Source organism: Polypterus senegalus, chromosome 5 (assembly GCF_016835505.1).
Source record: "Polypterus senegalus isolate Bchr_013 chromosome 5, ASM1683550v1, whole genome shotgun sequence".
Lineage (NCBI taxonomy): Eukaryota > Metazoa > Chordata > Cladistia > Polypteriformes > Polypteridae > Polypterus > Polypterus senegalus.
This window is the reverse complement of record NC_053158.1, coordinates 24,189,581-24,201,885: the sequence shown is the minus strand read 5'-3', so window position 1 is coordinate 24,201,885 and position 12,305 is coordinate 24,189,581. Positions and strand designations below refer to the sequence as shown.

At 40.9% G+C, this 12,305-nt stretch overlaps 1 protein-coding gene across 7 annotated transcripts in view; it reads left to right on the top strand.

The window, feature by feature from the left end:
- Positions 1-12,305, top strand: part of LOC120530167 (catenin delta-2) — a 1,616,252-nt gene that overhangs the window by 1,491,234 nt on the left and 112,713 nt on the right. For all 7 annotated transcript variants that reach the window (XM_039754393.1, XM_039754398.1, XM_039754395.1 and 4 more), the window contains one exon: positions 4,079-4,229. In XM_039754393.1, the coding sequence (XP_039610327.1) occupies positions 4,079-4,229 (151 nt within the window). The remainder of the gene's footprint in view (positions 1-4,078; positions 4,230-12,305) is intronic.

Here is a 12,305-nt window from a genome sequence, read left to right as displayed (position 1 = left end):
TCTCGCTGGCAACACAAATTAGACGATCTACAAGTCTCCGACTTAAAGTTTAAATCCGAACAATATATTCGATCTGTTTTCGCTGTTCCGTTATTTCACCGAGTAATAATTTCTGTTTGTTTGCGCTAATGCGATCTTTCTTATCCTAATTTCTTCCATTATCTCTAACCTGCTCTGCATGTGCACCGTGCCAACATTTTTGAATTCTTTACGACGTTCTACTTTGTCATCTACTGTTTGTCCTTTATTTCCGACCCAGAGTGTGGTTAAATCTCTTACTCATGTGACGTATAAGTGTCTCTCCAAGAAAATCACGTCTTATCTCCTTCCAAGATTTTTTTTATAATAGAGAGATATAGATTGTACTCAGTACACAGCGACTCTTCATTAAATGTACTGCAGTTTCCTCCCACAGTCCAAAGATATGCAGGCAGGGTCAACTGTCATTGCTAAACTGGCCCTGGATGTAAGTGCTTGTGTGTATGTGTGTGCACCAGGCAATAGACTGGCACCCTCTCCAAGTGCAATGGCCAATAATTGCTAGGCTGGCCTCAAGCTGCTCTGTGACCCTGCAATGGCTAATGTGAGCTGTACACTGCTTGTCTTTACAGAAGAGATTTATAAAATGCACATGGAAGATGAACAAACTTCATACAAATCAAGCCTTTTAAGTAAACACTCATCCCTCCAAACTGTACTTATGTAGGCCTGTCGGCTGTACCCGTGCTGGGCTTAGAATGAAGACTTTGGGCTGCTGACTTACCAGTTTAAAGAGGATTCACTCCATTGGCGTTTTATTATCTCGCTATACAATGGAACTCCACGATTTATCCGGCCCTCTTTCTCCTGCCTGCTCTTGCCTTGTCTTAGCAAATGGTACACTTTATACCTTCATCCATCCATCTTCTATCCTGCTTATGAGGTTCAGGGTCACAGCCTATAACTAAAATCTTTAATTTGTTTTACGCTTTTATGCTCTTTAGAATAAAGTACATATGCACAGCTTCAGTTAAAGCGTTTTCTGACCACAGTGGTGATACTAGCCCACATTCATTTTGCATTACATTGAGGAAATAAATGAATTCCATTGTTGCAGTGGCCGGAAGGGATTCATTTCACACCTCCTTGAGTCGACATAACAGGCAGGTTAGCAGCATTTCAAAGCAGGCGGTGGGCACTCTTTTCAGCTCCTAAATATCTGTCTCGACTCCTCAAAAAGGGGGAAAAAGCTTTTAAAGATCGATACACCTCTCTGCACCTCCAGCTGAATGACCAGGATTTGATGGCTTTGCAGTCTCTTCATTGATTAAATGATCATGTCGGGGATTAAAGCAGCAGGATGTAGAAAGGGGTTAACTTGAAGTGACAGTGGCGTAAAAATAGTTAGCCTGATGTGATAAAGGTATAAAGACAGTTTCTGTTTGACCAAGTCGGTGTTTTCTGGTTTTTATGGAGCGCTTTTGATTATTTCGTAAACCTCAGTACAGATGTATTCTGTCAGACTGGCAAGGGTTGCTTTTCATTTTACTTCTGCTCCTTTAATTCCTTATGCAATAAGTTAAGTGGCACGGATGACAGTTGCCACTTACTGTTTGAGTTTACTGCTGAAGCAAAAATCTAATAAGTAAAATGGAGGGATTAAGGAAAAAATAAACACTGAAAACTGAAATCCATTATTATCAGAGAAATCCCAGAAAGAGCAGCCTGTGACCCTTTCCTTGGTACCTTCCCTGTTTCTTCCTTGTTACCCCAAGATGTGACTCTAAACGTTTCTGGTTTATGTTTTTCATCTTATTTATCAGTGAAGTATCCAAATTACCATCTGTTTAAATTTTTACCAAACCATCTTGGGTTTGTGGATGCCAGACACTCTTCTGAGCACACGCCACTTCATCACAGAGCACACACATTACACTTATGGCTACCTATTAGGTTAATCCACACAACATCAAAATGAGGGAGGAAAACCCTGAAGAATGCCTGAAGAAAACCCAAAGAATAGAATGGAGTTCCTTTAGACCTTATATGAAGAATGGCACAGCAGGGGGGCATTTCCACTTTCCATCACCTGGACATCACTTCACATGCAGCCTTGGCTTCCTTTGTTTATTTGAATGCTTTTGTGGTGTCTTTCAGACGTATTGTATTTTTTGTTTAAAGACCTTGGACAAGTTTAGGGATGATTGATGGACATGGAAATCAATAGAGATGTCCCATACAGGGCTTAATTTTTTGGAAATATAGTAGCTCCTCATGATGCTGACCTAACAGAGCGGATTTAGATTCTGCATCAATGAGAGTGGAGGACACAACTAAACTCGTTGCGTGAAACGTTATCAGCCATACCACATGCACCTCAGAACGGATCATCCACCCGAAGCTAAGCATGTTCAGGCCCAGCCAGTACTTAGATGGGAGCTTGGGTTGTTGCTGGAAGAGGTGATGGTGAGACCAGCAGGGGGCACTTACCTTGTGGTCTAAATGTGGATCTCAAGTGTAGCGAGAGGGACACTGTGCTGTAAGAATGGTGCCATTCTTTGGATGAAATGTAAAACCATGGTCCTGACACACTGTGGTCATTAAAGATCCATGGGCATCCTTTATAAAACTGAATAATTTCATTCCTAAATCAGTTTTCCAATCACGGATTTCAGCTTATTATAAAGACGTGTGTCGCTGTTACTTAGGCTAGCTGCTCCAATTCACTGCTGCTCTACTCATTGTTGCTTCAATGTTCTTATTGTTTATATAATATTTTATGACATTTTTTGTAATTTAGTTTATATTGTATATATGTATCTTTCTTAATATGTTTTATTTTTTATTTTTTCTTACCCAATATATTTCCCTCTTAAGGCTTTGCCCTTTCCAGGCCACAGTTGTAAATAAGAAACATGTTCTTAATCTGTTTTGCCTGGTTAAATAAAGGTAAATAAATAAATAAACAGTAGGGTTCATCCCATTGTCCTGGCTAAATTGCCCTCCCTGGTCTAGTTATTCTGGCCCCCTAATTGTCCCCTGACTCTAATTGTCTCTCCCTCTCTCACCATTTCACCACCTAACCGGAAATGTGTGGTGAGCATACTGGCACAATAATGGCTGCCATCACACCACCCAGGTGGGAGCTACAAATTGCTGGTGGTTAAAGTGGTCCCCCTCTGTCTAAGCGCTTTGAGTAGTAAGAAAAGCAATATCTCTCTATTATAAAAGGAAATCCTGACGTGAGACTTTCTCGGAGATAACTTCAACTCCCGCGAGAGATAATTTCAGGTCCTGTGAGACGAGACTTATTCCCAGGAGATTTTGACAAGTCCCGCCCACAGTCCACCCACTTCTCACTTATGCAAATGCTATGTTCAGACACAGTTCCTGTGCTCTCAGCTCCAAGCAGGGTCAGAAATAAAAGAAAAAGAGTAGAAGACAAAGTAGGACGTCATAAAGAGGCTCAAAAACGTTGGCGTGATACACATACAGAGCAGGTGAGAGATTATGAAAGTACGAAAGTCTCAAAAAACTGATAGTAAAGATTGCATTAGCACTAACAAATGGAAATTATTACTCAGTGAAATAACGATACAGTGAAAAGAGATTAAATATATGTACATAGACGATATGACGAGTATGTAGATATTCTTCATCTTTAAACTTTAAGTTTGGAGACTTGTACATCGTCTAATTCGTGTTGCCATCAGTAAAAAGTAGTGTTTCTTTTCAATGAAGAGGCATATCTGCAAGAACTAAAAGATTTCTTGTTCGGTGAAAGTGAAATTCACCTACGCAAGTGGCAGAGATGCAAAGTGGGGGTTGGCAAATGAAGCGAGCAGGGAGAAGAGCCCCCTAGTACTGTATAAATGTAATAAATGAATATTTTTTTTTTTCTTATTTCACTTCAGCACATGTGAATGATGAATTTCTCTTACAGGTCACAATGTGGATCTGAACTGTTAAACTCCCATCACACAATAATGTGATGCGGTGACAATTCACAACACACCCTCATGTTAGAAGTTACAGTTGTTCTGCTGACCATTTCTGGTTGCATGTGACCTAATGGCGCTCTTTCCTTTTTCTTCCCCAGTGGTCTGTGTATATCAGAGCTGCAGTTCGTAAGGAGAAAGGCCTGCCAATACTAGTAGAGCTGCTACGAATAGACAATGACCGGGTGGTGTGCGCTGTTGCCACTGCACTCCGCAACATGGCCTTAGATGTGCGAAACAAAGAACTCATAGGTAAGTCGTGAGCTTGCCAGCATGAGCTCTTACTCACTGTATAAGGTATATGTTCAAGATGTTTTAGCTGTATGTCAAGATTTGTCATAGGAAATATGTGACTTCAGAGACAGTCCCTGGGCAGAACTCTGGCCCTTACCCTAACCTGGCTGTTTTTACAGATGTTGATCCAATGAAACCCACCATCTTTGGAAGGCCATGCATGCATTACACTATCTTCTGTTTCTCAGTCTATAAGTGATACTAATATTGAGTACAGTGTAAAAGGCACATAAAGCATACAGTGGATTCAGAAAGTATTCAGATCCCTGCACACCTAATTAATAGATTTAATTTTTAATAAATAAATTTGTCATGTTGCCCATCGATCTACACCTGATAACCTATAATGACAAAGTGAGAAGAAGTTTCTTTCCTTCAGAAAGGTTTGAAAATGTATTACAGATCAAACCAAGAAATCTTTTTTATACAAATACAGTGACACCGCTGTTCACAAGCATCTCTCTTCCCAAGTAATCCAGTATACTAGCATTTTTCTATCATGAAATTCGTCTCCAAACACAAGTAGTTACTCGGAACCCAAACGTTTTTGAACATGATCAAACATGTATAGTTTGCGTGGCATCAGTTAGACAAAGGAATCTTGAGTCAGTCTGAACCCATCCTTCACCGAATTATTATGTGATTTGTTTTATTGCGAACACGTTAGCATTTTTTTGTGTATTTTACTGTTGAGTTACATCAAGGAGTTCCAGGAGTTCGTCGAGAGTAAGGGATACCTGCCACTACATACAATGTATGTTTATCAGCAGTTCTGGGTTGTCGAATGGATTCATTAAATATGCATCATTTCTTATGGGAAAATTTCATTCGGAATACGAACATTTCTGTTCACAAGTCACTTTCTGAAACAGATACATCTCGTGAACCGAGGTTCCACTGTATTCATATATTTTTCTGCATATTGAATTGATTGGCCATCATTTAGAGAGAGACACACACCTATGTATATGAGGTCCCACAATTCACACTATATGTCAGGACAAAAACCAAGCCATGAAATCCAAGGAACTCTCAGTAACCTTTGTGATTATATTGTGATGAGGCATAAATCAGGGCAAGGGGATCAAGTCAAGTCAAGTGGCTTTGCTGTCATACCATCCATACACTCTATTGCAGCATACAGTGGCATGAAATAACTTTCCCTAGGACCATGAGGCAACATATACATGAACACAGGACATGTGCAAGGCAAGTGAAGAACGATACTATAAATAAATAATAGGTATGTGAAGAGACAGTAATAATTTGAAATAGATAATAATAATAAAAAATTAATAATAACAACTAATAATAAAAAGTGTAGCAAATGTACTGCATATGCATAAGCTATCAGGCACAGCTCTGAGTGCAGGTTGCAGTATAAAGTTCAGAGTCCAGCCAAGGAGTAGAAGCTGTTGCTGAACCTGACACAACTGGTTCAGATGCTACAGGACCTTCTGCCAGATAGAATTGGATCAAAGAGACCGTGGGAGGAGTGTTTGCTGTCCTTCACAATGCTATATAGGCTTTGCGGGTGCATCGCTTTATAAAGATGTCTTTTGTGAAGAGTAGAGTGTTCCCAATAATCTTTTCTACTGTGTGCACTATCCATTGTAGGATCTTACCATAAGAAACATTGCAGTTCCAAACCATACAGTGATGCAACTGTTCAGATCATTCTGAATGTTGCCCCTATAGAATGTGGTGAGAACGGGGAGAGGTTGACTTGCCTTCTTTAGCCAACGAAGAAAGTGGAGACTCAGCCATGCCCTCTTGGCTATGGAGGGTGGTGTTAATTAACCAAGTAAGGTCAGCTGCCAGGTGCACACCAAGGAATTTGGTGCTCTTTGCCAATTCCAGACTCGATGTTCAGTGGGGTGTGGACAGCAATGGGCCTTCCTGAAGACAACAACCATCTCTTTCATTTTTTTAAAACTTTAAATGTTCTTTGGAGCACAGTGGCCTCGATATGTGTGAAACTGAAGACATTAGGTACCACCAGAACTCATACCTAGAGATGATCTCCTGGCCAAACTGGCCAACAATGGCTTTGGTCAGGGAGGTGACCGAGAACTAAAAAGGTCACTCTAACTGATCTTCAGAAGCCATCAGCAGCACCCTAAATCATCCCGAAGCCACTCTTGTGTAACAGGCATGTGATAGCCTACTTCAGGTTTTCCATATGGAATTTAAGCTCTGTGAATATGAGGAAAAAAGGTTTTCTGGTCTGATGAGACAAAAACTGAACTCTTTAGGCTGAACTCCAAGCTCTGTGTATGGCAAAGATCAGGCACAGCTCATCACCTGACTAATGCCATGCCAGCATGGTGGTCTCAGCATCATGCTATGGGAGTGCTCATTAAGTGGCGCAGACAGGGAGTATAGTCAGAACTGAGGAAGGGTACATTTTGCCAAATACAGAGAGGTTCTTGAAGAAAACACGCTCCAGATTGAACGCAGCCTCACACAGGGATGATGGTTCCCCTTTCAGCATGACAATGACCTGAAAGCATAAGCCCAAGACAATGCTGTATTGGCTTTGGGACAGGTCTGTGAGTGTCCTTGAGTGGCACAGCCAGAACTCTGCAAATTTAAACCCCATACAACATCTTTGGAGAGACCTAAAGATGGCAGTTTACAGATTCTTCCCAGCCAATCTAATGCTGTTTGAGAGGGTCTGCCAGGAAGAATGGGACAAACTGGCCAAATCATGGCATGCAAAGCCTATAGAGACTTACCCAGTTAGACTCAAAGCTGTAATTGCTGCCAAAGGGACTTCTACATAGTACCAAATTAAGGGTCTGAATACTTCTACGAATTAGAGATGTCAGTTTTTGTTTTTCAATTCTTTCCTTAAAACATGTCTTCACTTTGTCATTATGGGTTATTGAGCGTACAGTAGATTGATGTGCAAAAATGGCAAATGTATCCATTTAAAATTAAATCTGCAGAAAGTGAAGGGGTCTAAGTATTTTCTGAATCTACTGTGCCTCGTTGTTATATTAAAGTAATGGCTCTCAAACTGTTATGTTAAATCGTTGAACAAATTGACATACTGTTTGAACAAACTCCTTCCCTGGCACATTAGAGACACTTTTGAAATTGCTCTTTAAACATTTTCTAGATATAAGTTCAAATGCCAGTATCCTCTCGTAGCCATCTTGAAGCTCTTCATGAAATAAACAGCTGTTCATACAAAAGGAGGTTCGTGTAAAATGAATTATTCATGTGACACAAAATGTGAAGCCCTGCATCCCATAGACATTTTAGCTCATTCAGGCAATTTAATACCCAATCAACTGGGCCGAGTGGGTATCACTAGTAATTTGCTCAACTCTTCCTTGAACAGGGGAAAAAATACTTCTTTTTTTGTTTATTTTTGCTAATAATAACTTATAATAGTAAAGCTCTCACTGTGGCTGCCTTACAGTTTCAAAGATCTGATTCCAGGTCCTAGCCTGGTGTGGAGTTTAGATTTCTGTGTGGAGCTGCCAAAGTCTAACACCATGTCTGCTTGGTTTGCATTCAAAATCTCTGAAATACATGGGGCAAGGAGACTAGTGGTGATGATCTGGCACAGTATGGGTGAGCGTGGCCTGCAAAGAGTACCCCATGCTACAAAAAAATAAAAATGAGAATAGATTTTTTAGGAAATGGACAGATGACAATGGGAAGTGCTGCAGGAATATGGCCTGACAGGGGCTCTCTTGAGTTCTATAGGAATGCAGTGAGAGCTGTGTCCGAATACCTGGTATTACGTGGTATACGTTCACTGCTGGTGTCTTGTCTGTGTCTTGTCGTCGCTCCTGTCTGAGGTTTTCATGGACAGATTATCAAAGTGCAGCTGAGTATTGGGGACTCTTGGAGAAGCACTGCTGTTTTATGTAGGTGACGTTGTCCTCTTTGCTTCATCAGACTGTGACCTTTAGTGTGCAATCGAGTGATTCAGTGGCAGGGATGAGGATCAGCCCCTACAAGTCTGTGGTCAGGCTTCTCCCTTGGATTAGAGTGGATTGTTCTCTGTAGGTAACGGGGGGACAACTGCCCTTAGTGGAGGAGTTCAAGTGTTTCAGGATCTGGTCAATGAGTGATGGAAGAAGTGAACATGAATGGATTAGAGCAACGGCAGCTGTACTGTGGGCACTGTGCTGGTCTATGGTGGTGAAGCAGGAGCTGAGTCTACAGAAAAAACTTCTCAGTTTACCAGTTGATCTACATTCCTGTCCTCACCTATGGACATGAGCTGTGGGTAATGACTGAAGGAGTGAGATCACAACTATAAGTGACAGAAATGAGGGCTGCTGGGCTAACACTCTGTGATAGGGTGAGAAGCTCAGCAATCCAGGAGAGCAACAGAGTAGAGTCACTGGTTCTCCAGATTCAAAAGGCGAGAAGAAGACCAGGGGATTATTTGCTTGTCAAACTAGAAATGAGTCAAAACCATAAAGAATAACTTTATACACCAAAACTTAATCGTAAACCAGAAATAAAAGTCATCAAGAGAAACGATACAATTGGAAGCCAGAAAGTAGAGAAAGAATACTGATTTGTTTGATGGAGTTTTTATCCTAATCATAAATACTGAATGAATCTCGGTGCAGGATTTAAAGGGTTGCGCTGATAATACAAGTCGTGGTGTCGTGCTACAGAACTTTCATGGCAACTGGAAGCTGTGTGCTGCCAATGGCAATAATAACTTGGTGGTGCTCGATTATAAAATAATGTAATGTCATGGCACTGTGAATAATTAATCATTATGTTGAGGAAATATATAACTGTCTAGAAGATACACACAGAAGGCATTTAGAGAAAAAGCAGCCCAGATTCCCACTTAAAAAAATCAGGAGTGGTCTCCCCTAGACTTTCCCGTATACTCAGATATGGGGATGGATATCTGAGTAGCAAACCGCAAGACAATGATTATCCATCCATCCATTTTCTAACCCGCTGAATCCGAGCCAACACAGGGCACGAATACAGGGTCACGGGGTCTGCTAGGGAGCCAATCCCAGCCAACACAGGGCACAAAGGCAGGCTACCACAGCGCTACCACTGCGCCACCGCGCCGCCCGACAATGATTATATTTTTAGATTATATACATTAAAGAACTATCAACAACAAATCAAATCAAATTAATAATATATTGAACAATTATTATAAAAGTAAAGTTGAATAAATCGGACTCTGCAGCTGCATGAATAAAACGGTAAAGTACCACTTCTGGTTAGCGGAAATAGCCCAAAAGTTCATAGAAATCTACGTTTTTTACCTAATACTTGTATACAAAATTTGGTTGACCTCAGTGAAAGTCTACTCAAGTTATCGTGTTTACATACACAGACACACAAAGAGACAGACCCACAGACGTAATTCCAAAAATGGTAATTTTGGACTCAGGGGGGTCTAAAATGTCGAGATGCTTCAAAATCACAAAACTGAATTTTTTAGACGATTGCAATACTTTCCCTATATTTTATATACTAGAAAATCAGGGAGGTCTAAAACGTCGAGATTCATCAAAATCTCGACAACGAATTTTTGGACAATTAAAATACTTTCCCTATACTTTTGTATACGAGAAAGTAAAAAGGGCACAATTTATAACACAGTTGAGGTGGTTTGGAAATGTAAAGTTGTAAAGATGCTCCCCAGACAACTCCCCCAGAGCTGCTCTGGACACGGCCCACTAGAAGAAACCCTGTAGCAGTCCCAGGACAAAGTGGAAGACACAGCTAACTTGGAAACACCTGGGAGGTTCCCCAGGAAGAGCTAAAATCTGAAGCTGGATACAGGGAAGTCTGGGCTGAACTGTTTGGCCTGAAGCCTCCGCAATCTTCACCAAGATAAGTACTTTGAGATGATAAGAAGGATAATGAATGTACGTATTCACTCATTCATTCATTTTTAGGCGTTGTCTGTTGTCATCAAGTCTGTCTTTCTGCATGAAACAACTCAGTTTCCAGAGCAACCATTTTGTTGAAATTTGGTACAATTTGTGTTGAGATAGATATAATTTCGTATAGAATAAACAATAAATGAACCAGAATCCGCTTCTAGACCTGCAGAAAAAGAGGGGGGTGGAAAAAAAACCACAAGAAAAAAACATTGCTGCATCAGCTACATGAAGATATATAAAAGTAAAAATGTTTGGTGACAATCACACAGTAATTTTTACTAAGGCATTTAGGGCCAACCACAGCCTTAGGTCATGTGCTGAAGACGTCCAAGTCATACTTATGAAGGCACCAAGTGAGCACCTGTGTGCGTACGCACGCTTGTATGTGTAAGGTTTCTCTATAGGAGCGTCCAATAGTGAGTGTGAAGGGCCAAAGACCTGCCCCCAAAAATGTGCGGAAGATGGAGGGAGTTCCAAGCCCAGAGATCCAAAGGTCACCCCAGACCCCAGGGAGACCGTCACCAGAGAAGCCCCAATCCCTCCTCGAGAGGTGCAGAGGATCACCCCGGGGGGCCACAACCAGCAGCCGACAGAGTCCCGGGAGAAATCAACGGCAAACCCCCAGGCCTGCCCGCAGCCGCTCACCCCCGAGTCGGCTGGGCCCGGAACCCAGCAGCCCGGAACCCAAGGGCGACCCACCCCGCGTGTTTTTCTCTTTTACACGTCTGATAGTCATCCCAGAAGGAAAAACAGATCCTCAATGCAAGTTGCCATTGTCATGATTTTAGGGATTCGATTTATACAAATTCCATTTCAATGGTTAGTTTTAGTTAGTCTCATTATATAAATAAGTTGCAAGATCAAGAATACTTTTTGAATATAGAAAATGCCTTGCAACTCATTTGTCATTTTTGTAGCATTCATTTTATGTGATCTCTTCGAAAGTTTGAATACTTGGGGTTAGCGTTTAGTTTCTTGATGTTTGATTTACATGTGTGCCTTGCTTTTTTGCATGACATGATGCACCAGAAGTTTAGAATTTGGTCTTTCAGAAGAAATAGAAATGAAAGTCAAGAAACAAGTTGGGGTTAAGAGCCTGAAGATGTAGTTCTAACCAAGCAATAACCTCTAAAAGGAAACCAGCAAATCAAAGTCAGAATGTCTAGCCAAGTTGAAATATCCCATTAGGCCCTAAACAACACAAACCAACCCACAAAAAAGAGTTTATTTTTGATCCATGATCATGGATGCCAGGATGTCTGTGCCACCAATCTATCTACTATCACAACAACACAACTTCTGGTGGCAGCAACAGATGGCCATTACTGGCAACAATAGGCTGTCTTAGTCACAAATGGCAAGGCCAACAAAATGATAATATAAATGAAATGATGTTAAAAATATATAACACTACAAATAATCACTATAATTACATAAATAGTTCTGGGAGCCAAGATTCTCAGACAGAATAACAGTATATTTTTATGTTTCATGGACCAGGAGATAAATGTAAAGTCAGAAACTATCCAACGTTAAAACAAGAGTCAAAGCGCTCTATTAACAAAGTCAAAACAAGATGAAAATCAAAGTCAGGGACAACAGCAGAGATTCTGGTGATGGGAAATCAAACTATAAAGGTCCTAAGCAGCCACAAAGAAAAGGTTTGTTATCTGCAAACTCAAATGCAAAGCAGCCGCTGAGATGACCTTTTAACCCCTCAGTAATATATCCCTCGATGTTGTGATTCAAAAAGCCCCATCCCTGACCACCAGAACACACATCATTAAAGCAGAGTCTACAAAATGACAGCACCCAAAGGAAAAACAAAATAGCGTCACAGCAAAACACTAATAAATTATAAATTCCTCAAAAAACCTTAAACCTCAAATCTGACCTCAAAATAAGAATCCCAGAAAATAAAATATATAGCTAAGCCAGAATTCATTTAGGAAAAGACACACAAAATGTTTGAAAAAATAGCCAATTATAAGGACTCTAGGAAGGTGTGGCCATCTGGGCTGCAGTCACCTGAGAGGACCATTCAGGATTCTAGTTTGACTCTTTGTGTTTGGCAGCTTCACTGCTTGGTCCTCCCTCCGTGTAAAGTTAGAGTGCTTGGCTCCCATGAGACCTTGCA